Raw genomic sequence first — 27,781 nt, forward strand, 5'->3', positions numbered from 1 at the left:
TCAAAGTTTGAACTTACTGAACTCACACACATGACATACTATAATGCCTTGTTGAGAGGTCACCAGGGCCCTGTTCCAGAAAGCCTGAAACCCTCTGAGCAAGTTAACCCTGAGATGAGGGAAACTTCACTTCGTATTCCTCTTACCATGGTGAATCTGTTACAATGGAAACCGACTCTGTGAATCTGACCTGCTCACTAGTAGGTTTCCTTAAACACACCCTGATTTTCTCTCTCTCTCCTCCCTCTTACAGAGACAGACACAGTTTCATTTCTTCATTCATTCAGTTCGTATCAAAACGGGTGTTAAAGGTTTTCTGTCTGTCAGAATGTAAATCCTGGTTGGACATTATATTGTGTTACTCAGGGAAAATCTAAAGTTACTGCCTTTATGAGTTGAATGGCTTTTTTTCTTGCCCTCACATTTAAATATCACAAAGAGTCAAGTCACCCTCAGCTCAGAATGAAACCTCTGCCTTCTTTTTGCGAGTAGGAGTTTTTTTTAATATAAATATAAAACACTGTGACTCCATGCACACAGTTGATGTCAGCTGTCACTGATTAATGAATGAATAAATGACCAAACACATTATTAATGATTCAGATTGTGTGTTTACAATTGTGTCTCTTATGTCTATTGATCGATATATATTTTTTAAATCTTTAAATATATTTTTCTTCTTCAGTTGGCTTCTGTGTTTTATCCCCATCATATTCAAGCTGAACATACTGTATATATTTAAAATGTAATGTAGGCCACAGCTTAATACGCAGCAGATTTGACCACTTCATAGTCTGGTAAATGATGGACAATACTAAGTTAACTTATTGACGCTCTGCCTTTTATTTACATGTTTGCATGGTGGATTGTGGAGGCGGTGCTCTATTGAGAATGGCTTTTTTTCTTTTTCCACTGACGGGCTAAACTCAGAGTGAACAAACTCTGATCAGTTTTCTGTAACCGAAAAACGAGTTTCCCATCTCAGGTTTAGTCACCTCAGAGTCCAGGCTTAGGCTCAGAGTTTATTAAACCTGCTTTCTGAAACAGGACCCAGGTGTCCGGTTTCATGCAAATAATGTCACGGGGGGGTTGGTTACCACAACCACCATGAGACAAACAAAACACTGTGACTAACACAAGACAATTCAAAGAAGAAAAACAACATATATCAACTACTCTGCATACTTTACAACCTAAACCTACAATGACAGTAATTATAGTAATTATAGTAATGTGGCTTTGGCTTCGACCACTGAGCCCCATTTGTATATCTAGAACTGCAGGGCTGCAAATGTCAGCAAGCTGCTCAAATGTTTTAGTGTTGCAGCTCACAAAGAGTTTTGAAGGTCAAAGTCAATCTGTTGTCATCTTAGTGTGTGGAGGCGAACTAACTGCCAACTACGGCAACATTAACTCACCTGGTTACCCTGGAAACTACCCTCCTAGCCGAGACTGCTATTGGGCGGTGACAGTGGAGCCCAGCCTGCTCATTACCTTTGCATTCGGGACTCTCAGTCTGGAGCAGCACCCTGATTGCAACTTTGACTTCCTGGAGGTGAGAAATGCTGGATTGGGTAAAAACAATGAACAAAACACTCACGTTTAAACTTACTTCAACTGTCCAAGGAACCCACTTTGATTGAAAATTGTATTTTAATGTCAACAACACTCTTTAAAGCATATTCCATCACTCAAATCCAACAACTGCTTACCTGGTTGCCTAACACAGGCACACTTGTTTGTATTTTGTCAGGTGTGTGCACTGTATGCCACTGGTGATTCCACTTCATGCAACGAGCCTAATGCAATTCTTTCTCCATTTATTGTCTTTTGCGGCCAAATATTGTAGATCCGGGATGGTCTTCTACCTGAAGACCCAGTTCTGGGGAAGTACTGCAGTACTGCATCACCCCCCCCTCTGCGGACCACTGGTCCATCTGCATGGATCCACTTCCACTCCGACTTTAGTGTCTCTGACCGAGGCTTCCACATTACATACACAACATCACCAAGTAAGAAACTGTGCATACCAAGTAAGACAGTGTGTACACCATGTCATCATTTAACACATTACATAACTGTCTCACATGACATTTATTGGAAGATTATGATTATTCTTTACCTTGGGAGCAATATAACAAGACAGGACCAAGTTCTATGTCTCAGCGGTCTTCAGAATCAGAAACACTTAAAAACTATTACGTTACAGTTGCTCTTGTATATAAGTATAAATAAATATAAGATCTATTACTATGTGGTGGTGGACTGCAGTCTTCACCGCAGACTGTCAGTAAGGGAGGGCACAGGGAGCACTAAGTTCAAGGCCCAGGGAAAAAGCACAGTCCTGTCCTCTGCTGGAAAGCTGAAACGAGCCGCGAAACACTTTAATCAGAATCAGAATCAGCTTTATTGGCCATGTATGCGTAAGCATACAAGGAATTTGACTCCGATTTTTATGTTGCTCTCAACGTACATACACAGACATTATAAATAAACAAAAAAGAATAGAAATAAGGACAACAAAGTAGAACAGATGTAAGCATAAACATTTAAGGACTATGTACAATATAAATATATATCCACAAGTATATATATATATATATATATATATATATATATATATATATATATATATATATATATATATATACGTATATGAACATACAGAGCAATAACAATGGATTTGAGGTATTAGTGCAAATGGAGGTAATAGTGCAGTATGACAGCCAGCGGAAAGAAGCTGTTCCTGTGTCTGATGGTTTTGGCGTACAGTGCTCTGTAGCGCCTACCAGAGGGGAGGAGTTGGAACAGGTTGTGTCCAGGGTGTGAAGGGTCTGCAGTGATCTTTCCTGCCCGTTTCCTGACTCTGGAGGTGTACAAGTCCAGGATGGAGGACAAGCTGGAACCAATGATTCTCTCTGCAGACCTGACAGTCCGTTGTAGTCTGTTCCTGTCCTGTTTGGTGGCCGATCCAAACCTGACAGCGATAGAGGAGCAGAGAACAGACTGGATGATAGAGGAGTAAAAAAAAATCAGCAGCTCCTCAGGCAGGTTGTACTTCCTGAGCTGGCGCAGGAAGCACAAACTCTGCGGTGCCTTTTTCCTGATGGTGTCGATGTTGGAGGCCCACAATTCAATATTAATTTCACTGTACCCGTAAATACTTAAATTATAGTTTCAGCATCTGGCCCTCCTATCCAGAGCAGCGTCAATATCTTGCTTTATATGATGCGCTGTGCTGGTTACGGAGCTCCTTATCCTGGGATGTGTTGTATCTTAGGTGACCCTGGCTGTGGTGGTACCTTCACTGAAAGTGAGGGCATCATCATATCACCCAACTGGCCCAACGACTATGCCCACAATCGCCAGTGTATATATTTGATCAGGTTGCCAGTGGGTGAAAAGGTGGCCCTCAACTTCACTCACTTGAACGTGGAGAGTCACAGCAGCTGCACTTTTGACTATGTGGAGGTAGGACTTGTTTAAGAATTAATTACATCCTTGTAAATTTCTCAAAATGTTCTTGAATAACTAATAAATAGTTCAACCCCATATCTTGCTAAATACATGAAGACACAATCTGCTTTATGAATTACGTTTTTAAAACATAACTGTTTCTGTGATTTTCTTCACTAACAATGCCTCTTCCAGCCTAACTTGAGTTCTTTTCCTGTGTCCCACCTGTTGTCAGATGCATGCCACTGAAAGCAATGGTTAAGGTTTGGGAAGAATTTGACTTTGGTTTAAAATCGAAAAAGTCTACACATGATGTGCAACACATCCCAGCTCACGCTTCACGTCAGCAATGACTTTGCAATAGTCCATCAAGACCACATTCTTTCCCTAACTTTAACCAATAGAAGAGAGAACATAAATCATGCAGATGTTGGAGGAAAACAGTTGAAATATTTTGACAGTGATCCACTAAAATTAAAGTTTACTCGTTATGATGGCTTGGCTGGCACTATATTGTATAAGCTGTAGCCAATAAGTTGTGTATAAACTTGGCCTGTCAGCATTGCAGTCTGTGAGGATTTGTTAACTGGTTCTGAAACCGTCTTAGTTCAATCCGGATGCCTCTATATGTCAGTAAATAAGACCCTCAGAGAGAAGATTGACTTTTCTATATAGTTATTCTTAATACTAGTCATCGGTGCCAACAGGTTGTATTCCGATGATATTAGACTAAATCATGCAGGTTCAATAGAAACTCCCTCAGCTCGGACTCTAGTGGGGCCTCCAGCAGAGTCCAGCCCAACAAAAACGGACCTGCCATACTGCAGAGGACAGACCGAGATCTGGCTTCACTCCTGAGGACAGACCCAGATCTGGAGTCACTGCCACCTTGGACCTGCAGTCAGAGCTCGAGTGGGAGATGAAGCGTTCTGCGCCTGGCTGCAGCATTTCCTCCTCTGGCAGGAGCAGAGCTTTGCCTCACTGTTCCACCGGTCTCTTCTGAAAGTCAACACCTACATCATTCTGCTGGAGACTCAGGCTGTATAATGGGGAGGGAAGAGAGGCATGGGAGAACCAGTACTGCAAAAGGAAGACTGTCAGATTGAAATGGTTGACAGCCATCCTAGAATTCATTAATTTCTTACAATAGCAAGTCCATGAATCTTTTTCTTCCAAGAACCAGAAACGTCAGATAACAGAGATATCATGTTACTGAATGTGAGATGTCTTGAATGTGCAATACGTCAAGCAGACAAGTCAACTTCTGAACAAGAGAAAGTTTTGTGCAGTGGAGGAAATAGTTTTACTAATCAAGAACTACAGTGTGTGATTCTGCAGTTGCATGCGTCAATCTTTAACATTATTCTTACATTTTTTGTTACTTTAGATTGTCATAATTCTAATTTTCAAAGGTTTCTTTTCATTTAGGTTCTGTATTGTTTTCATCGTGAAAAATAGGTTGTCAACAAATATTGTTTGGCATAATTTTAGTTGACAAAATGTACACTGCCTTTAACCCACTTCTCCTACCTCTGCTTCTATCCCCTTTCATTCCAGGTTCGTGATGGCAGAATGGAGACTGATCCTCTGATAGGGAAGTACTGTGGGAGCTCCCTGCCAGCGCCCATTCACTCGTCCACCAACTTCCTGTGGATCCGTTTCAAGTCCGACAGCTCAGTCAGCCGGGCTGGTTTCAGGGCAGTCTATACCGTTGGTGAGATGACACACTTTTATTTTGTGTGATATGATGTAATGTTTATGTGTTGTTTGTTCTGTTATATATGTTTTGAGAAAATGGCACGCCCAGTGAGCCATACGTGTTTGGGCTGTGGGATAAGGATGCCAATGGATGATAGTCATGGCCCTCCGTGGGGCAAGGGACAGCCTCATCCACTACCCAGGACCCACTTCTGCCCTATTAGGGGTGGAGGTGCTGGATCTGGTAGGCCCCATGTCGGATTTGTCTGATTGTGAGGAAATTGATGTGTTCTGACTCAGAGGGTGAAGACCGCCCCCTAGGTCAGGTTTGTGTGGTTGCAAAGCTGGTAGAGAAGAAGCAACCACCTCCACTCTATCACCGGTTTATTACTCTATTACTATTACATTTAAATGCCAGCTGAGCGGGGCAATGGGACCTTCCATTTTGATAACGGGGAGGCTGGCCAGTTTGGCAAATAATGCCTTTCAAATGGTGCAGAAAGTTTCGATCATCTAAAATCATCTGTTAAGGTGCTGCAGGTATCCTTGCCCCTAGCTAAGCTGAAAAAAAGAGCAGGATGTTGAGGTGCCACCTCTGGCTGTCTCAGTCACAGTTGAAAAGGGAAGACAAGACTTGTCTGCTTATGCTGCCTGTGGTGGCATCTGCCTTGTCGGGGCCATATGCAAATGAGATGCTCCAGCAGGCCCAACATACTGTTGGTGTGCATAAGAGATGTTGGGAAGGCTCTGGCAAGGCTGTGAACAGTTTGTATCGACAGCTCCACAGACTGGCCACACCAGCTGGCTTCAGTGGCTTCAGGTGAGAGCTAACCGTGGTTGGAAGAAAGAACGCAGACCCCCCACTTCCACAGCGTGTTTCCCAAGAAACCCTTCGGCGGGTCCCCTGGGTTGTTTTCACCATGACTTGGTTGTTTGTCTGTGCTAACTCCCACTGACAAAGTCAGCCACTTTTACATTGGTAGTAGACCCTCAATACAGGGTGGTTCTGGCTGCGGAGATCTACATTCTCCTGGCAAAAGGCCATCAGGGTGGTGAAGCAGAAGATTAGTGGGCTGGGTTCACGTTACTTCTTCATTCCCAAAAAGCATGGTAGACTAAGACCATGTGGAAGTGGGTAAAGGATCAGCCCTTCAGGGAGGGATTATTACCTGGTGAATGGAAGGAGGTAGGGGACTGATAGTGCTTTGGCATTAGCTGTGCCAAACCGGTACCAATCTCTCATTGCCCCCAAGGAAACAGCTCACTGTTACTGAAAAAGAGATATTCTCCCCATTGGGCAAGGATGCAGTGGCACACTAGAGGCCACAGGATCTCCTGTATGCCTTCCCTCCCTTGACCCTCCTGCACTGATATCTACAGAGAGTCCAGGTGGAAGAAATAAACCTCATCTTGGTGTGGGATTAGGTCAGCGACGTATTGCCACACAGCTGTAGGGTCCTGGCTGACCAGTGTCCAGACAGACTAGCTGTGTTTTCATGTTCAGGTGTTCTAAATTTGCTTACATAATTCCTTGATGTTGGTAGCATTAGGTTATAGCTCGTATACTATTTTTTTTAAGAAGGATTTCAAATTAAGTGAATTGACAAATTCTTGGAGTAACTACTGGGTATTCATAGTACATACTAGTGTATTCAGGATATATTCAGTCATCGAAATATTCAGTCTTTGATATTTGTTTCAGACAAGTAATGTTTGACAGGAAAAAGGAGGAACACCCGTTAATCATGATGAAGGAATTATCTCATACAGAAGTCAAAGCATTAGCAACTGACCCGCCATTAACCCTTTCTCTACCCAGGTTGTGGAGGTATTTTCTCTGGGACTGGGCAGCTACGCTCTCCATACCACCCCAATGCCTATCCCCACAATAAGGTCTGTGAGTGGGTTATTAACCAGCCAGAGGGCTATGTGGTCACACTCAACTTCCTGTCATTTGACGTTGAGGGAAACTCCTGCGGTTTTGACTCTGTTGAGGTAAACAAATTTTACAATTTTCATGTAAATCAAGCTCTTGGACCAAAATATAAAACTGACTTCTACAAAACATTCTTTTGTGCAAATGTTTTACTTTCCAACTGAATACACCATTCTTCATCACTTCTTCTTCATATTATTACATTTTCTATTGTTATTTTAATTGTTGGTAATGATTATGATGATAACACTAGTAAAACAATTGTGATCAAAAAAATATGCAATTATGGTACTCTTATTGCTACTATGAAACGTAGTACAATAATGTAGTAGCAGCTCTCCAGGAGCTGAAAGAATACCAGGTTACACAGTGGCACAAAGCATATCAGAAAAGTTTTCTATGATGTCACAATTTGTGTTGCCATAGGGGCTTTTGTGTTATGCCACTAAAACGTAAAATCAAATTTTTTCCTTCTTTCAACACATACATTATGGGTGGATAGATTGAGCATAATGGGTCAGGTATAATGATGCATGTGTCTTCTTCCAGGTGAGGGATGGCTCCACATTTAGCTCAACTCTTCTGGGGACATTTTGTGGAGCTGAGATTCCCCCCAGGCTCCAGTCCACACAGAGATCTATGTACATCCGCTTTAAGACAGACTCCTCTGTCAGCAACCATGGATTTGAAGCAGCCTATGACTCTGCCTTGGAGGGTGAGATAAATATCTATATTTAGCAAAGGTTTTCCACTCTGACTGGCCTCCTATGTTAAGAACTAATTTCTTGTATGTCACCAATGATTATTATTATTAGTAGTAGTAGTAGTAGCACAAATGTTAACAAACTGTTGCAGCGCACATCTTTTATCCTTGTACTTTTGTGGTTTGATTTAGTTTGAGTATTTTAGATCTTACTGTGGCAAGAACAAGATTAATCAGCAAGAAGCAAAAGCTTCCTACAGTGTTCCAAAAAAAAAAAGAACAGGGATCATCTCAAACAGTCCTCTTTGAGTCTGACAGAAATAAAACACTGAAAGAAGTCTGGTGGGAATCCCTGTAGCCAGCTCCATTCCCTGTAAAAAGAGTGTAAAATGTAGATTAAAGCTTCCGAAGCCAGTGGGTGGGCATATGATCTTAGAATATTTTGTTATGTATAGCATAGAGTTGAATAAACACATTGCTTTAAATATAGCTAGGTGAATCTTATAACTCAAGTCTTGGACACAGTACTGCAGACTTCTAAGCAGATGAATGCAAAAATGATGAATATTAGTATTTTGGTATTTTTGTACCAGGCTGTGGTGATACCCTGACCAGTCCTTCAGGCACCATCACAAGCCCTGGCCACCCCAACAACTACCCCCATGGTGCCAACTGTACCTGGTACATCAGTGTTACCCCAGGCAACCTGGTTCGGCTGTCGTTCGACTCCTTCAACCTGGAGTACCACCTCAACTGTAACTTTGATTACCTGGAGGTGTACGACAATGGCACTGTACAGACCGGAACCAAGATTGGCAGGTACATGATACATTTGAGATACATAAGATATATGTATATATTTAAAAAAAGTAAAAATACATACTTAACACTTTGCTAAGCCCTTAGTCAAACAAAAAGGCAAAGAAAAGAAGAGAAAAAAGGGACACTCAAAACAAGGCATATCCTCACTGCCGCAGTAAAATACAGGAACTGTTTCTCTATCACACAGAAACCCGACTGGCGAACTCAGATTCGGCCAGCCGCGGTTGAATTCAATTCAATTCAATTTATTTTTGGAAAGCCCAAAATCACAAATTTGCCTCAGAGGGCTTTACAATCTGTACACATACGACATCCTCTGTCCCGGAACCGTTACATCAGAACAGCCTTCCCCAAAAAACCCTTTAACGGGGAGAAAAGAGGAAGAGACCTTAGAGGAGGGATCCCTCTCCCAGGATGGACAGAAGTGCAATAGATGTCATGTGTACAGGTTCTTTTAACTGATAGTTACAGTTCCCAACCTCACTCGCGGTGACTCATCTAACCCCAACACTATTACAACAGCATGGAATACAACAATAATTTTCTTTGGGGAACTTTGCAAAGTGTCAAATATGTGTTGTACTTAAGAGATTTGGGTGCTTTGTATGTGCAGGTACTGTGGACGTTCAGTGCCTCCTTCCATCACCAGTACTGACAGCCTGCTGACCCTGCTGTTTGTGTCGGACTCAAGCTTAGGCACCGAGGGATTCTCTGCCAGCTATGTCTCAATCAATGCCACCACAGGTGTTGTATTAATATAAACATCTCCTTAAGCTACAGAAAAGTAGGCATTGGCATTATTTGACAATGTGATACATGTAATGCAAAAGTAATCCAGTCTGTTTTTGGGTGAATTACGTAAAAGAGTTTTTTTGGGACACCAAATTTAAGGAGCAGTGAAGGATTTAATGGTGTCTTGTGGTAAAGTTTCAGATTGCATCCAACTGAATATCCTTCCTCTCCCCTCTCCCTCTTCAAGTGTGTTGTAAAACTAGTGCGGCCCTTAGGTAACGTAATAATGCGAAAGGCTCTCTCTGCCAATTAATTACTTTAAATCCTACACCCTGCTCCTTCAAATGAATGGAAAATGTTTTCAATCCAAAAACCCACATTTTAGAGAACCAACCTCCATTTCACTTTGTACAGTGTATTTTTATTTGGATAAAATGAAAACTAGGAACTATGTATTACAAGAATGTGCTTAAATGTTTTTCTCTCATCAGACTGTGGTGAGACCTTCACCTCCTCTACAGGCTCCTTTAGTTCACCCAACTACCCTGACTACTACCCCAACAATAGAGACTGCGTCTTCAAGATTATAGTGCAAGTCAACATGCAGATTATGCTGAACTTCAGCAACTTTGAGCTGGAGGGCTCCCCTCCTTCTTGCAACTTTGACTTCGTTGAGATCAGGTAAGGATAAATTAAGGTTGTAGAATCTGTCTGTCTTTGGAGAAGAAGACCTTTTGTCAGCATCATAGACACATCAGAGCATGACTTTCCATTTGCATGTGACTAAAGTTCCTCCACAGCCATGTTAATTATATACTGATGTATAAGGAAGGCTCACTGATTTTGGTTTGTTGACTTTGGTAACGCTACAGAATCAAGTAAGTTGTCATGTTCAGAGACCGAGCAGATAAAGTTAAACATGTTTACTCTTTTTACTAAGTCTTTACTCACTGTCAAAAGACAGGAGGAAATCAGAAACCAGGCAGAGTTAACCATGCAGGGATTAGATTCCAAGGTACAGGCAGAGAGACATGCAGGTCGGTAACAGGCAGGTCAAATATCTGGAAGACTTAATGAGACACTTAAGACAGGGAGCAGATGGACATGGGCCGAGACATATACTCTGCCCAGTATCATGGCACGTCATGAAATAGTCACGAAATGCAATATTGTGTTTTTTCTACGTAGACACAAAATGTCCATTTTTGTGTCGCTCAGGACGAAAACAATGCCAATGGAAAGGCAATTATGATCCTTTTTTGTGGTGGACACATGAATTAAAAGCATCCACGTGATTAAGCAACGGTCAGAGCAAGTGACGTAGTATTAAGTAGCAAAAAGACCACTTATAGAGGGAGGTCGATGGGTCCAACAAGCCCAAGATCCAAGACTTTCCACTAAGAGACCAGTGTTTATCAAAGTCTTGTGGTTTGGTTTGTTGCAATTTCTACACAAAACTATGGATTGCATTTTGTGACTATTTCAAGAACTGCCATTAGAGTATGTAAATAAACTGCCAGGCCGATGGTGGAAGTGTGAACAGGTGAGCTAGCGGGTGGGGCAGTTAGGGACAGGGGGCAGTGAAACGACCATAAATCAAGCAGCTGTTGTGACGGGTATGTGTCTTGAACACTTGAACACTTGAACACTCATCTACCAGACACTCCACATTGTGCGTGTACACAGGAGACACATCTGTCTTTGTTTGTCCAATATGACCACTCACATTTTAAACGTCCACCATCTTTCGCAGGGACGGTGGCTATGAGACGTCTCCCTTGATTGGTAAGTTCTGTGCCTCTCAGGGGCCTCCACTCCTGGTATCCCACAGCAACCGTCTTTGGGTTAGATTCCACTCAGATAGCATCATCACGCTTGGTGGATTCACTGCCCACTGGGATGGCACACAGACTGGTGAGTGGTTCATCTTTTTCAATGTTAGCTTATCTTCTTGTAGCCACATTAAGCAGAGAAAGTAAGTCATGACCACAACCACCTGGAATTTGAGACAGTTTAGACCATATTCATGTGTACTTCATCAAGCATACTCTCAATGTTATAACTTTGTGGAAATGAATCATTCTTACCATTCGTGTTATATTATTCCAACTGAACTTAAATTGCACATGTTTATACTGTACTTGTATCTGTTCACCAGATTAGCATCATATTTTATAACACATCACACCTCAGCATTAAGCCTAATGTAAATTAAGATAAGTAAAATTACAACAAAAAAGATTAAATACAAGCATCAGAATATAAATTGTATAAGAATTAATGCTAACGAATATAAAAGTAATAAAAGTCTCTTTCTAATATATAAGTCTTATGTTACACTTTGCTGAACAAGCGAGGGGAACAAACGTTGACCAGGGAAAAGAACTGTGTTAATGTCAGTTTGCACGCTAGGAGTTATCAGCAGGTCAACTGTATAAGCTGTACAGCTTTAAAACATGTCTGCATCTGTCAGTTTATGCTTTATGGCAGAGTTCTTAGTTTTCAGCAGCACTGCTTACAAAAATGTGTCTACGGCTTGTATGTTTCCAGTGCATATGGGTTTATGCCGTCTCACTGTAGCCAAAGGCCCTTTATTTCCTTTGAATAACAATAAAACATATTCACAATACATTTGTCAAATTAGATTGACCAAAAAGGAGGACTTGTGATTATAGCTGGACTTCACATGTTACAGAATATACACACATTTTGTAAAATTACAATCTTTTTTGTATGAAGTTGAAACAATCATGCCCTTTATACCGCTTTTCAGCTTTGTCACTTTGGTTCACGTTTTGCACATTGTACTTGCCCCTTTGATTTCATTCCTATTTCCAAGGCTGTGGAGGGTTGCTCACAACGACCTCTGGAGGATTTTCCTCCCCTAACTACCCGTTGCCCTACCACACTAATGCTGAGTGCTACTGGAACATCAGGACTAACCAGGGCAGCCAGCTCCTCCTCTCTTTCTCTGATTTCCACCTGGAGTCCAGCACCGCCTGCTCTTATGATTACCTGGCTGTGAGTACTGTACCTCACAGTAAGCAGTTGTTTTAAGATGATTAGTTTACAGGCTGAACAATTGACTTTATGAAATTCAATATAGAGGTTCAAAAAACATTGGTATCGAGAAAGTGTTGGGATACCTGTTTGAACACTGCAGGGACTGATGGGAATGTGGTGAAAACTTCAAACATAAAACGGGGGAAACACATTACTGGAGAGTTGATGTATAAACAATTCCTAACACATATGTAACTTCCTAAACGCTTGATTCAGTCAAAAACTTCTATATGTTTCAGCTGAAGGCTTCTTAATGTTCTTCTAACCAGAATTTCCCTAATTGAAAAAAACAGCACTGTAATGAAGAAAACACCGGTGTAGATTTTCCTTAAAGGGATCCTGTGCAGTTCAATAAGGGCTTTTGACAGTTTCAAACGGATAATAAACGGTTTTCTGAGAAAGTGTGAGTCACCACAACCTGATCCAAGTAGTTCTTTGTCCTTGTGCACAGCCAGAGAGAAGTCCTGACATGGCAAGTCACAGTTCACGGATGTGACTGTTAACACAGTGGTGTTTTTCAAAGTTGACATATGCTGGGATGTGTCTAATATCCAGTTCATACTTTTCCAGACAGTCCATCAGAGCTTGATGTATGCCATTTGCAGTTTCACGGCTGTCATCATAACTTCATTTAACTTGCACTGAACTCCATTGGACACAGAGAAAAATATCACACATACTGGACATGTCTTTCTATTCCCCCTGTTTGAGGCATCGGTGATAACAGAAATAAACAGACTCATTCTCGGTCAGGGACAGATCATCCAAAATAAAATTGAGAATTCCTGATGGCATAATTTACAGAAGGCTTTTGCTGAGTCACTGCTGACGGGCTTGACTCTGTTTTGCTTCCCATTGTTTGTTGTAGACGCACAGCTTTTTGTCTTTTGCAGGTAAATTAATATTTGCGCATATAACCAACCGAAGAAGACCAGACATTACCAAAACTTTTTTTTTGGCCGGATTTGGCACATTTTTGTTATACATAACTAACGTCCATTAGGGGGCCTGTGATTGGATGACAGATGATCTCACCCTGACGCGATCAGCACATGATATGCTACTGCGGTTGTATCAGATCTAGGATCTGTAAAAGTGCCATCTGCAGAGCAGAGTAGCTGTCAGTACAGGACAAGGTAAGGGACAAAGCAATTTAGCCCAATTTACAGAATGTTCCGACTAACACGGGACAGTTGGCAACCCTTCCTACAGGGCAACATCTTTTAAGAACGGGTCCACATTAATTAGGCTCCTGTGCATGTGTACAATGAATGTGCACGCATCTGTATGTGTGATGCAAGAGTGGATGACGGTAACCTACCGAGGCATATAGGTTGTCAATTACGTTTTAGATATTACTGTATATTAACTGAGTCAATCATTTTTTGCATTTTTTGTTTCTTTTGGGAGATGAAAGTCAATTTTAAAAGCTTTGACGTGTGTTTTTAATGTGTTTAATAATTTATGAAATCCGAAAAAACAAGAGTTTAGTTTTCCTTCACTATTTGCTAATGCCATCAATGGTGTTATTCATTTATCTTGCTCCCCTTGTTTCACCACTTAATGACTGTGTGTGTGTGTGTTCAGGTATATGATGGTAACAGCAGCAATGCTCCAGAGCTGGCCAAGTTGTGTGGCAGTGAGTCACCCAGCAGCATCAGCTCTTCCAGTAATCAGCTCTACATCAAGCTACGCACTGACAGCAGCGTCGGCACAGGAGGCTTCCTCGCATCATATACCTCCAGTATGGAAACACACGCAATATTTTGTTATTTTTTTGTAGCTTTGGAACATAAAGTTCTGTGTTGCTGAAGTAAATTCAGGATGTTTTTATCATATTTTAGCAGAGTAGCCAAAACTGTACTCGAGTAAAAAGACTGCTACTTGCAAATGCAATGCACTCAACAGATGACTACTATTACTTCTACTTGAGTACAAAAGTCTCTCATGAAAAAACGTCTTGAGTTGATCACTTGCAATCTCAAGCAACTTTCTGGTTCTTTCTTCTTCTATTTCATTTAAACCTGACTGACATCTTTTGACCACAGATGATGATAAAGATGTGACAATTCTTCATGACTATATTTTTATTATTAGATACATTTATGTTCATTTTCCCTTTATTTGAGGAAGTTCATCTGTGACCATCTTATTGGCACTCACTTGTTTTTTTACATAATGAGAGATAGCAGGATTACAAAATGAATAAAACGTAAATAAAACTGTTGACAAAACACAGATTTTTAACCCAAAATATTCTTAAGTAGGGTGAAAATTTTGCAGCATTAAAACTACCCTTTAACGGAGAGACCATCTTGTGATAGGATCACAGCGGCTGCCATGCCGAATCAGGGCCTAATTTTGATCTCAACTACACACTTGTAAAGTTTGAGGACTGTATCTTGCAAGGTTGTGACGCTAATTAATGACAGAATCTATCCCCGGACGGATGGACGGACGGACGGACGGACAGACAGTGGTAGTTCCTGCTACAGTAGGTGTCTCCACATTTGGCCATGATGGCTCACACACTGTGTGTGACTGCTGTCGCGACTGGTAACTACAATCTTACTGAACATTTTGAAAAGGAGTAAATGTAACTCTTTAATATTTATTTCTGCAGATGTGCTGGAAAACAAATTGTTAACAAAGAATGCAGCCTATTCTTAATGCACTGTGAAAAATGATGCTGCATCTCAAAAAATTTATTTGAAACATAAATCCTAATTGATGTGTGATACTTTATCTGCTGTATAATGGGGGAAACAATGGTTGTAGTGAAACAAATACTGTAGAAAAGTAATTGACACAATAACCATTTTCATAATGATAATAGCAACAGATGGCTTATTACAGAATAATAAAGAACATAACAATTGAAGTAATGGTTGTGGATCAATTCAAGTTGAAAGAGAGAAAAAAGTTAACAAATAAGAGTTATTTTTCAATTCTTATGTCAGAAATGGAATGTGTCCTGTGAACCTAACCCTAACCCCAGATGAAGGTTGGTGGACTGTAGAAACACCAGGGACAGCACTGCAATTAATCCAGGACCCTAACGCTCTCTCTCTGACAAAGGGTTCTCATATTTAATACATTTAGGATATTATAATGTAGTCAATACAAATTAAATTATTAAGCCATGGTGCATATTTTCTTATGTTGATAATATATGACTGATGCAAATATTGACGGAACTCCTAAGAATCCAAGTGAGCAATTCAAATACATTTTTTTATATTTTGTATTTTTATTGTATTTCATTGTGTATTATTGTTTGGTTATGTTTGTTTTCAGAATGCAGCGTGCTCATCTCAGGCCGACCCAAAGGAGTGGTGGAGTCACTAAACTTTCCCAACAACTACCCAGAGAACTCTGAGTGCAGGTGGACCATCCAGGCCAGCAGTGGAAACACTGTCAACTACACCTTCACTGCCTTCCAGCTGGAAGCCATCAGTTGTTACTATGACTACATCAAGGTACACAGATGCACATTGTTCTCCGGGTTCTCGTGCTTCCTCCCTCAGTCCAGAGACATACAGCTTAGGTTAGGTTAAATGATGACTCTAAATTGTCCGTGGGTGTGAATGTGAGAGTCTTGTCTCTGTGATAGCCTGGCGACCTGTCCAGGGTGAACTCTACCTTCGCCCAATGTCAGTGGTTTTAATTTATCAGAACTTTCTGGGACAGTTCTTTCAACTTAAATGAGATGAAACACAATTTTTGAATCTCAAGTTTAAATATCCCACGTTCTTTGTGTTGTATTCTACCACAGTGTTCCTGTTATTGTTTTCAAACTGTAATGCACAATTTTGTGACTATGTGTTAAACTCTCCACTTTCTCCAAATATCACTGTTCTAGCTCTTTGATGGGCCCAACGAGCAAGCTCCTCTGATTGGTACCTTCTGTGGATACGCGCCCCCCCCAGCCAACAGCACCACGAGCTCAGCTCTCACCGTGGCGTTCAGAAGTGACTCCTATATGTCCTTGTCTGGCTTCCAGATGATGTGGTACCAGAATGGTAAGAGAGAAATGTATTGTGTTGGTGTGGCCAAGACAACATACAGAATTCTGTACTCGCTAATATTTTTCAAGTAAAAATATACAATGAGCCCATAAAATAAAGTAAGATTGTGATACTCCAGTTATAAGTTTCAAAAATAAATGCTCGATTGTGATGAAGGCACCTGGGCAATGGAGAGAGTGGAGCAAATGAATGCCCATTATTCAATTAGGGGGAGCAAATTATAGTTTGGCTATCCCACTTTTGTCTTAAAAATAAACATTATCATACAGTCCCCGTAATCAGGTGATTATATATTTTTTTAAATCACACATTTTTTGACCACCCTTTCAGTTGGTTTAGACGAACCTTTGGCAGAATGTTTGCCACAGCATGCTTTGGCTATCAACCACAGTCTGTCAGTCTACACAGGAGTCTGGTAAGAAACATAAAACCATTCAGCTTGATTGCCATCATGGACTGTCGCAGAAAAGGCTGAACCGATTTGCGAGTCAACGCAAGCTGCCAGCCTGATGGATATATAAAGATAACTGGAAACAGCACTGGAGGCTGCCCCCGTTCATTCCTGTGAAAGTTGCTTGGTGGCACATGAAGCAAGAATGGCTTTACTGCCAAGTACAGAATACCCGGACCAACGCATCCGTGGGCTCATAGAAGCAAGAGCACAAGCGTTTCCTTTAACTCGCTCTCATGAAGGACAGTTCATTATGCCGAAGAAAATAACTATAGATTCAACTATCAGTGCATTTTACAACTTTTAGTACCTCATGATTTAAATAAGTTTATTCAAGTTTAATACTGGGATGTTGATTTACATAAAAATAAATGATCTGCTGAGTTACAGATGTACTAATCTATGGGAAATAGTATTTTTAAGCCCAATGGCATGACAAAGCCGACTTGGAAGTTGTAGTTCTACCATGTAAAATCAGCTTCAAAGCCCAGCGCTCTTGCTGGGGGCTTGGCCAGCCCACCTTACGTAAGCTGATGGGACAGGATCTGATAGTAGAGGTGGGACATTTATGACGGAACCAAATCAAAGAGTCACTCTTTTAAGTGCAACGTGGCTATTACTATGCAACTATTCTTGATTCGTGCAGGTAGTTGTTGCTGGACTTAATCCTGAGTTTAGGTGGTGTAGAAATGCAGGAAACTTGTTTTAAATAAAAATGTTTTCCCTTGAGGAGGAACCCGAGACACTGCCAATTATGTCTTATCTTCCAAATTTGCTCCCCAATTTAAAACATAACCAGGCACCCATGGCAGCACTAATCACAGTCAAGAGCATCCAAGACCAGCGTATTTAGTGTGTGCCAGCTGACTGTTGGTCAGTGTGCGTGGCATGCTTGGATACGAGGTGAGACCAGATAGCATACATATGTTACATTACAGATGTGTGTCAATAGTCACCAGACAAAATGTCGGCTGTATAGGCTATTAGCTGTCTTTGATTGTCTCATTCATCACTACATAAAAAATATTACAGTGTCAGGTGTGTGTCCCTGCAGGCTGTGGTGGGGAACTCTCTGGTTCCGCTGGCTCCTTCAACAGCCCAGACTACCCTAACAGGTATCCAGAAAATAGGGAGTGTATCTGGTATATCACCACATCAGCTGGCAGCAGCATCACCCTCACTATCCATGAGTTTGATGTGGAGTTCCACCAAGACTGCAACTATGATGTGCTGGAAGTAAGATATGAATCTATCTGTTACTGTACAGTGCATAGTTCAGAAAACTAAAAGTTCTCTGCTTATTGCAACATTGCTCTAGATGCTGATCAAGGGATGTCTGAAATTCCCATGCAGTCCAGTGAAAGTGTTCCTCAAGCAGAACTGGATACAAAAAAAGATCCAGCATTTCCCTCTGAAATGTGGTGGAGTAGATGAATAAAGTAGCATAAAATGGAAGCATTCCAGTAAAGTACAAGTAATTTAAAACTGTTGGCCTTATGTCCCACAGGGGATGAAGAGGATTGAATAATTAAGTACCTCAAACTTGAATTTAATTAATTAGAATGCATTAGAATTGCATTGGTACTGTTCATCCATAACCCAGGCATGGTCAGGACTCTCTCATCCACTGCATGAGAGACAGTCCCATAAGTTCACGTAGAAAGCTCAGGAAAGCAGCTGTGCTCTTTAACAGAAGTGGGCAATTATCCAGACATACATTTGCAGGGTTAGGGTTCATCCTTGAAGTCTTGACCGGGGTTATCTATAACCAAAACTAATAACCACAACACCCATGTGTTATGTGAAGATATAAAGTAGACACGTCTTATTAATGACTCAGCAGTGAAATTTTGACCATTACTTTTGACCCCTCCTCAGGTGTATGGAGGCCCAGACCTGTTGGCCCCTCAGCTGGCCAAGCTTTGCAGCACCACATCCAGTCCAATGCGTGTCTCCAGCACTGGCAACCTGCTCACAGTGCGCTTCAAGTCTGATGCCTACGTCAGCGGTCGAGGTTTCAATGCAAGCTGGGCTGAAGTTCAGGGAGGTGGGTGGAAATTATGAGTGCATGCCACATGCTATACCTCTGTGCCACTATGCCTCACAATATTAGGAGACAGTGTATGGGTATCATCAGGGGAAGGAGTGGTGAACATACTTATATACATGAGGTTAGGTAAGTAACAAGTTCCTAAGTGAAATGAAGTGTTCTTGGGGAGGCAAACATGTTTTGGAATGCAGATCCCTTTGTGCATTGTGAGTTAGTTTCACGTAACATTGAAGGATAGGTTCAGTCTTAAAACAATACTCACATTCCTATGTGTAGATTGAGTTTTTTTGGTTCTCCTTTCCATTCTGGCCATCTATCGATACCTTCCTGATGACAACAAAATGGCAGTCCTTGTTCTGTGCTTAAATGCTGAGTTAGATAAGTAAATTGGGTATCCTCCAAAGTTAGTCTTTTTTACCAGTACCAAGTAATTAGAAACATACTGAACGTGGTAACTTTGATCGATTCAAATGAGTTTTTCTTGACTCACAGGGCTGAATCCTTATATTAACGTATTTTACAACCAGCTAAGAATGGGTATTTTCCCCATCACTTACTGGTGTATTATGTTAAAAAGAGATCTCTTTACGGGCTCACAGTTAGAGCGGGTCGTCATCCAATCGAAAGATCGGCGGTTCAACCCCCGGCTCCTCCAGTCCATGTCATGGGCCATGGAGAACACATAACCCCACATTGCTCCCGAAGGCTGTGCCATCGGTGTATGAATGGATGAATGGGTGTGATTGTGAAACAGTCCTGCCGCTGATAGACAGGTGGCACCTTGCATGGTAGCCCGTGCCATCCCTGTATGAATGGGGGAATAACATGTAGTGGTCGGATGACAAAAAAGGCGCTGTACAAATGCAAGTCCATTTACTGTCTAATGTTGTTTTGGATATGGGCATGTTTTAAAATGGACAAAAACATTCTTGGTTATAAGTTATTTAGAGTTTAACAATCAAAATGTGAGCTTCTCTATAGGGCTCTGGGTGTGTGTTTTGACAACCCCGTCTCCGTAACAATTACGTTCCCATACAACTAAACTGCATCTCTATTATGTTTTGAGAGAAACCGATTTTTCTCCCAGATTGCTGTGGCAGTTTTAACAGTTTTAAACACAGGGTTAACATTGTTAATTGAAACAAAACAAAACATAAAGGCAGTAGAACTACTTGGCTTGGTCGAGTAAAACATTATATTTTTACTTAAAATGACTATGTTTGTTATATTTAAGCTACGGATGTGAATTCAAATGAGTGAAGGTTGACTTTTGGTTTCACAATGAACATGAGAGTGGTCTCCTGGGTCAGACTCATTAGAAACGTATTTGTAATACAAACAACAAATGTAATGTAATCTGCAACAAAATATGTTTCCCTCAAAACGTAATTCTTTACGCAGTTACACAGGGCTGGCTCTGCTGGTAACATAAACCAAACCAACTACTGTCATCATATCTAAAGTCAAATGTCTCTAAACTCTGATTGGTGGACAGATATATGGAACATCTACTTTTTCCAAGTCTGCACTCGCTCTTTAAACCAGTGACAGGAGCACTTATTCTCAACAATACATCTTGAGAGATCTTTTAAGGTAGTCGTTCATTGATGGGTAAAGAGAGTAAAATATTTTTTTAAATATATAAACTAATAATTTCTTCTTAAGGAGTATTCACAATGCTGCTAAGAGCACTATGAATGGATGGACGGACAGACAGACATACAGTCAGTTTCTCTCTTCAAGATTTAGTGAAGATTTTACACTTTAGCATTGAATCCTTATTAAATGGCAACCATCAACATAGGGTTTCAAATTCATCCATCCATCCATTTTCCTCCGCTTATCCGGGGTCGGGTCGCGGTGGCAACAGGCCAAGCAGGCTGACCCAGACTTCCCTCTCACCGGCAACATGTTCCAGCTCATTCTGGGGGATCCCGAGGCGTTCCCAGGCCAGCTGGGAGATGTAATCCCTCCAGCGTGTTCTGGGTCTTCCCCCGGGGTCTTTTCCCAGTTGGACGTGCCTGGAAAACCACCAGTGGGAGGCGTCCAGGAGGCATCCTAATTAGATGCCCGAACCACCTCAGCTGACTGGTTTCGACGCGAAGGAGTAGCGGCTCGACTCCAAGCTCCCTCCTGATGAGCTCCTTACCCTATCTCTAAGGCTGAGCCCGGCCACCCTACGGAGGAAGCTCATTTCGGCCGCTTGTAACCGCGACCTTGTCCTTTCAGTCACGACCCAGAGTTCGTGACCATAGGTGAGGGTAGGAACGTAGACCGAGTGGTAAATTGAGAGCTTTGGAGGTGCTAACTCTCATCCCCGCCGCTTCACACTCGGCTGCAAACCGCCCCAGTGAATGCTGGAGGTCACGATCCGAGGAGGCTAACAGGACCACATCATCTGCAAACAGCAGAGAGACGATCCCGAGACCCCCAAACCTGACGTTCTCCACCCCCAGGCTGCGCCTAGATATCCTGTCCATGAAAGTCACGAACAGGACCGGAGACAAAGGGCAGCCCTTGCGGAGGCCAACACCCACCGGGAACTGCTCCTACTGCAGTTGTACAGAGACCGGATCGCCCTTTGTAATGGGTCCGGCACCCCATACTCCCGCAGCACCCCCCACAAGAACCCCCGAGGGACCCGGTCGAAAGCCTTCTCCAAGTCCACAAAGTACATGTAGACTGGTTGGGCAAACTCCCAGAACCCCTCCAGTAGTCTTGCGAGGGTAAAGAGCTGGTCCACTGTTCCATGGCCGGGACGCATTGCTCCTCTTGTATCTGAGGTTCGACAAACGGTCGGAGCCTCCTTTCCAGCACCCTGGCATAAGCCTTCCCCGGGAGGCTGAGTAGTGTGATACCCCGGTAATTCGAGCACACTCTCCGGTCCCCCTTTTTGAAAATGGGAACCACCACCCCGGTCTGCCAGTCCATGGGCACTGATCCCGACCCCCATGCGACATTGAAGAGACGTGTCAGCCAGGACAGCCCAACTATGTCCAGCGCTTTCAGCATCTCAGGGCGGATCTCATCCACCCCCGGCGCCTTGCCACCAAGGAGCTTTTTGACTACCTCAGCGGCCTCTGTCAGGGATATGGGTGAGCCTCCCCCTAGATCTTCAGGCGCTGCCTCCTCTGCAGAGGACATGTTGGTCGGGTTTAGGAGTTCCTCAAAGTGCTCTTTCCACCGCCCGACGATGTCCCCTGTCCGGGTCAGCAGTCCCCCCCCCCCCTGCTGAGAACAGCCTGGGGTAAGCCCTGCTTTCCCTTCCTGAGCCGTCGGATGGTTTGCCAGAACCTCCTTGAGGCCAACCGAAAGTCCTTCTCCATGGCCTCCCCGAACTCCTCCCATGCCCGAGTTTTAGCATTCGCGACCACCGTAGCTGCAGCCCTTCTGGCCTGCCGGTACCTGTCAGCTGCTTCAGGAGACCCCTGGGCCAACCAGGCCTTGAAGGTCTTCCTCTTCAGCTTGACGGCTTCCCTCACCTCCGGTGTCCACCACCGGGTTCTCGGGTTGCCGCCACGACAGGCACCGATGCCCTTCCGGCCACAGCTCCTAGCTGCTGCGTCCACAATAGAGGCTTTGAACATGGTCCATTCGGATTCCATGTCCCCAACCTCCCTCGGGATGTGAGAGAAGTTCTTTCGGAGGTGGGAGTTAAAGACCTCCCGGACAGGGTCCTCCGCCAGACGTTCCCAGTTCACCGTCACTACACGTTTAGGCTTGCCGGGTCTTTCCAACCGGTTCCCCTGCCATCTGATCCAACTCACCACCAGGTGGTGATCAGTTGACAGCTCTGCTCCTCTCTTCACCCAAGTGTCCAAGACATACGGCCGCAAATCAAATGATACGATTACAAAGTCGATCATTGATCTCCGGCCTAAGGTGTTCTGGTACCAGGTACACTTATGAGCCACCTTATGTTCGAACATGGCGTTCGTTATGGCCAAACTGTGGCAAGCACAGAAGTCCAATAACGAAACACCATTCGGGTTCAGATCGGGCAAGCCGTTCCTCCCAATCACCCCCCGCCAGGTTTCTCCATCATTGCCCACGTGAGCATTGAAGTCCCCCAGGACAACTATGGAGTCGGTAGGTGGCGCCCTTTCCAGGACCCCTCCCACCGACTCCAAGAAGGTCGGATACTCTGAACTGCTGTTTGGTGCGTAAGCACAAACCACAGTCAGAGCCTTGCTCCCCGCAACCCGTAGGCGCATGGAGGCGACCCTCTCGTTCTCCGGGGAGAACTAGAACACAGCGGCGCTCAGCCGGGGGCTCGTGAGTATCCCCACTCCCGCCCGGCGCCTCTCAGCCTGGGCAACTCCGGAAAAGGACAAAGTCCAACCTCTCTCCAGGAGCTTGGTTCCAGAGCCAGCGCTGTGTGTGGAGGTGAGTCCAACTATATCTAGCTGGTATCGCTCCACCTCCTGCACCAGCTCTGGCTCTTTCCCCGCTAGCGAGGTGACGTTCCACGTCCCTAGAGCTAGTCTATGCTGCCGGCGATCGGCTTGCCCAGGCCTCCCGCCTGACCCGCCGCCCGGTCTGCATTGCACCCGACCCCGATGCTTGTCCCTGCGGGTGGTGGGTCCACAGGGTGGCTGCTCCATGCTGTTTATTCGGGCTGAGCCCGACCGGGCCCCATGGGCGAAGGCCCGGCCACCAGATGCTCGCCGAAGAGCTCCCCTCCTGGGTCTGGCTCCGGGAGGGTGCCCCGGTTTCCCTGGTCCGGGCGAGGTGGCTAAAGTCCGTGGGCTGCTTATCATTAGGGTCGTTTGAACCGCTCTTAGTCTGTTGGTGAAGAAGAAATAACAACCGGGAGATTAAAGGATGGGAAATGAACTTGATATGGGATTTATTGCATTGATCTTTAGCATTGAATCCTTATTAAATGGCAACCATCAACATAGGGTTTCAAATTCATAATCAGTTCTATTTTTACAAAACAATGACATGATGAGTCACATTACTGACTGATCATATCCTCTGGACTGCCTCCAAGGCTGACTTAGGAGCTACTGTACATGTTAAAATACTTTGTGAAATATTTAGAGCAAAAAACATATATCTCCTTAAGTTAGGGCTGACACCCCCCTTATATTTAGGAGTTTATCCTAAATCAGTCAGTTAGAGCTGTTTTATGAATACAACCCCTTGACTGGCCTGGAGTTTATAGTCACTCTGTTACCAGCTAGCATCACTTGGCTTATCTCTCGCACAGGGGTGGTAGGGAATTGGTGGTTCCATGGCAATGTGAATTCCTTGTTATGTTACATGACTCATTGTGTTCTCAACAATTGTAATAAGCTTAGAATTAATAAAAAAAATAGTAAGTACTCTTGGTAAAACTGAAAACTATCACTGAGAGCTGACACCTGGTTGTCTGCAACATCCACAAACCAAGAGAGACAGAGCAGCAGTGACATGGAATGCCCTTTCAAAGAGGGAGAAAAAGGTTTGGAAGGAGTCAGCTGATATTGCAGCATTGCCATAAGTGATTATTTTCATCATCTACTAAACTTTCCACACTTAGGGTGTCCGATTGTACTTTTGGGGTTATGGACAAAACGTATAGGATACTGCTGTGGCCTGGACCTTTATTAACCTCAACTGCAGAGGGTACTATGCCTTTATTTGAAGCAGGCTTATATTAGACACAGGCCTTTATATCTAATTAACTCTGATACATTCTGACAAATGTATTTATGTTCATACTTTATTATGAAGCCTTCTTCTTCTCTAATCTGCTTTTGTTTGTCCTGTTAAATTTGTAATGGCATTATGCTATCAATGCAAACTCAATACTTCCTGTATAAGCGCTGTAGCATTTCAGTGTTCAGTGGACAGAGTACCTTCATTACCTTTTATTGTGAAACATTTGCTTGAATGTGTTGTGGAAGCCGGTCTATATTTGGGCCCAACCTTTATTTGAGAAAACATTGTACATCAGAGACAAAGTGCAGTTTTCCTCCACCACCAGCACTCTTAGTAAGCTTTAATTGACTGACCTTTTTCCTGCAGGATGTGGAGGCCCAGTTACTGCTCCAACAGGGGAGATCCATTCTCCTTTGTATCCCAGCAGCTATCCCAACAATGTGGACTGTTCCTGGGTCATCAGTGTGGATCCCAACCATCGTGTCTTCTTCAACTTCTCTGACCTGCACATTGAACATCATAGCAACTGCTCCTGGGACTATGTGGCTGTGAGTGACGGTTTTTGGATTAGTTTATTTGTGGTTCTTTTTGTTTTCTTGCTGACCGATTAGAGCTCCCAGGCCCTATTTCATTTGTTTTTTAAGTGGTTAATAAATTCAAGTGATTGTGTGTGGGAGAGTTACAGGTTGAATCACTGGTAAAGATTAAATAATGTGGATAATTCATCAAGATTCAGTAGAATTGATGCAGCCTCTCCAGTGATCAGGGAATGTGTGAAATTACTGTACTTCTTTCCCTCCAATTATAGAGGTTATGCACATTCGTTAGCATTGTGTAGCGTCGTGTCTGCTTCTCCGCTCCCCTTTTTCAGAAATTGACACTTTTATCCAGTTTTAGCCACATTTTACGATACACTTCTAAGATCCTGGCTGTTTTAATCCATATGTTTTAAACTAGGAGTACGATGTCAGCCAACACACACTAGACCCTTTAAGTTTAACATTCCCCAGACCAAACACCATGGGGACCACAGATACCCGGGTGTCTACAATTGGTAAACGAAAAACGAGACCCTTTGTGAATCGCTGTGGGGTCCGGGTTGGAGCCCCTGCGTCCACCACATCTACAATGTATCTACTCACCTCCCCGTCCGACTGTGTCAGCTGCGCCCGCCTGGCTGATAAAATCACAGAGCTAGAAGGAAGAATATCGACTCTCTAGATCCAGGATGCCGAGAAGCTCATGGACACCATCATCTTCGGTCCAAACCGACACAACCAGCGACCGTGTGCATGATGCCACGTCCCTGAGGATTCCTGGCTACAGTTCAGGACTAAGCCTAAAGCCCTGGTCAGCTCCACTACATCCATCACGAGTCCTGGTCCGTGCTCGCAGCAGCTGGAGAGGGAGGGAGGCATCCTTCCTCTCGTACCAGGGCTCGCTCCATACCGCTCTTTACACCAGCACTGCGGCGAGCTCCTGTCCCCGTTCACTCAGTCCTTCCCCGTCTACTCCGCCACCACTGACAACAACCTTGATATGATCTGTCTCACTGAAACTTGGCAAAAACACCTAGGGTCTCATATATAATCCTTGAGTGTGCCCAAACACGGGGCCTGAAAGAGGCGTACGCCACTTCCCACGCGAACGTTGTGATCTATAAAATAAAGCCAGTGACAGCTCTCGCACAATCACTCCATATCCTCATTATCAGTCCTAATCATAATGCCATAAGAAAACAAAAGTAAATAAATTGTGTTCACCTATCAAACTTGTGGATACCACCGATTGTCGCGATCATTTTAGAAGCAATCAGTCTGACTGCTGTGAACATAAATAGTACAGTGAGACTGGTGACGTTTTATGTTACACGATAGATAATCTGGCACTGTTAGGACTGAGTCAATGGAAGAATTGAGTGTTCTTCCTCTCGGTACTCTCTGTGATTCACCGTAAAGACCCACTGATCAGCAGCTAATGTTTATGCATCAATATTCATAAGGTGCTTGGCATTGAGCGTTTATGGCTGAATGTGGGCGTGTAAAGGACGGGATGTGAAGCTGAACCAGCTGCACACATTTACAGGTTGATTTGGGATTTATACAAGGCAGAGGAAGGTGTAAACGTGGTTTTATAAGTCCGATTTTTTGTTGGCTTACGCCATTTTTGGCTATTGTACACACGTAGACTTTTAGTATGGATCCTACGCACTGTTTTATAAATGAGACTCCTGGACTACCATGCACTCAACCAAACCAACCCTACTGGATATCTTTACCTGGACAAACCACGCCCTGATGGCCGTGGTGGTGGAATTGCCGCTCTTTACCGCCAACACATAAAAACCAGCCTGATTACCATCCAAACTACATCCTCATTTGAACAGCTAATATTCAAACTTGTCATTTCAATTATCTACCGCCCCCCCAAACCCGACCCTGCCTTCCTCTCCGACCTATCTGAATTCCTTACCCAGCTCTGCTCCATCTCACCTTCCATCCAGCTGCACTGTGATTTTAACATCCACATCGACTCCTCAGGCTCTGAAACAGCCACAGAATTTCTGGACATGCTTAGATGCTTCAACTCACCATCCACCACTTCTCCAGCTCTGACCTCATAATCTCTGACCATCTTGCCATCATCATGGAGATCGACATCCCCATCCAAGAACCCAAACACACACACACCATCACTCTCCGTAATATCAAGTCCGTCTGCCCCTCATCTCTGTCAGCCACTGATAAATTATCCACCCTCTCCCCCTCCTTTAGTCCCTCCCCCTCAGACCTGGTCAGCCTCGACAATAACACACTATCCTCCTCCACTTAAAACTCATCTATTTAAATCTGCTTTTAACCTGTGATGCTATTAAGTTTGTTTTTGTTTTGTTTCTTACTGTTATGTCTACTATTTTGTTTGTATTGTAATTGCTTTTATTGTTTCTGTTTTTACCATGAAAAATGCCTTTGAGTACCTTAGCTATATGAATAGAATGTATTATTATTATTACTACTACCACTAATACTTGCACAACCTGGATATCATGAGGCTCCATGATTCCTGTGAAAGATGAACAAGCCATATAGTATAATCTGTGAAGATAAATTAGCAGAAGAAACGGTTTTGACAGTTCCTGCATGCCTAGTTACAGGAAAGTGCATAGTTCAGATTGTGAGTGTGAATAGGTGAA

The 27,781-nt window shown here is 43.3% G+C and overlaps 1 protein-coding gene across 1 annotated transcript in view; it reads left to right on the forward strand.

Moving 5' to 3' along the window:
- The window catches only part of cubn (cubilin (intrinsic factor-cobalamin receptor)), an 84,570-nt gene that overhangs the window by 14,623 nt on the left and 42,166 nt on the right, over positions 1-27,781 (forward strand). Inside the window, exons 15-31 of the mRNA XM_031876002.1 lie at positions 1,374-1,555; positions 1,850-2,012; positions 3,281-3,471; positions 5,014-5,170; positions 6,974-7,149; positions 7,640-7,805; positions 8,387-8,612; positions 9,229-9,359; positions 9,839-10,028; positions 11,101-11,261; positions 12,187-12,368; positions 13,998-14,154; positions 15,708-15,889; positions 16,273-16,432; positions 17,944-18,125; positions 18,768-18,936; positions 24,955-25,136. Coding sequence (XP_031731862.1) covers positions 1,374-1,555; positions 1,850-2,012; positions 3,281-3,471; positions 5,014-5,170; positions 6,974-7,149; positions 7,640-7,805; positions 8,387-8,612; positions 9,229-9,359; positions 9,839-10,028; positions 11,101-11,261; positions 12,187-12,368; positions 13,998-14,154; positions 15,708-15,889; positions 16,273-16,432; positions 17,944-18,125; positions 18,768-18,936; positions 24,955-25,136 — 2,957 coding nt within the window. The remainder of the gene's footprint in view (positions 1-1,373; positions 1,556-1,849; positions 2,013-3,280; positions 3,472-5,013; positions 5,171-6,973; positions 7,150-7,639; positions 7,806-8,386; positions 8,613-9,228; positions 9,360-9,838; positions 10,029-11,100; positions 11,262-12,186; positions 12,369-13,997; positions 14,155-15,707; positions 15,890-16,272; positions 16,433-17,943; positions 18,126-18,767; positions 18,937-24,954; positions 25,137-27,781) is intronic.

This window comes from Anarrhichthys ocellatus, unplaced genomic scaffold (assembly GCF_004355925.1).
Source record: "Anarrhichthys ocellatus isolate YVR2014 unplaced genomic scaffold, GSC_Weel_1.0 scaffold101, whole genome shotgun sequence".
NCBI classification, from domain to species: Eukaryota; Metazoa; Chordata; class Actinopteri; order Perciformes; family Anarhichadidae; genus Anarrhichthys; species Anarrhichthys ocellatus.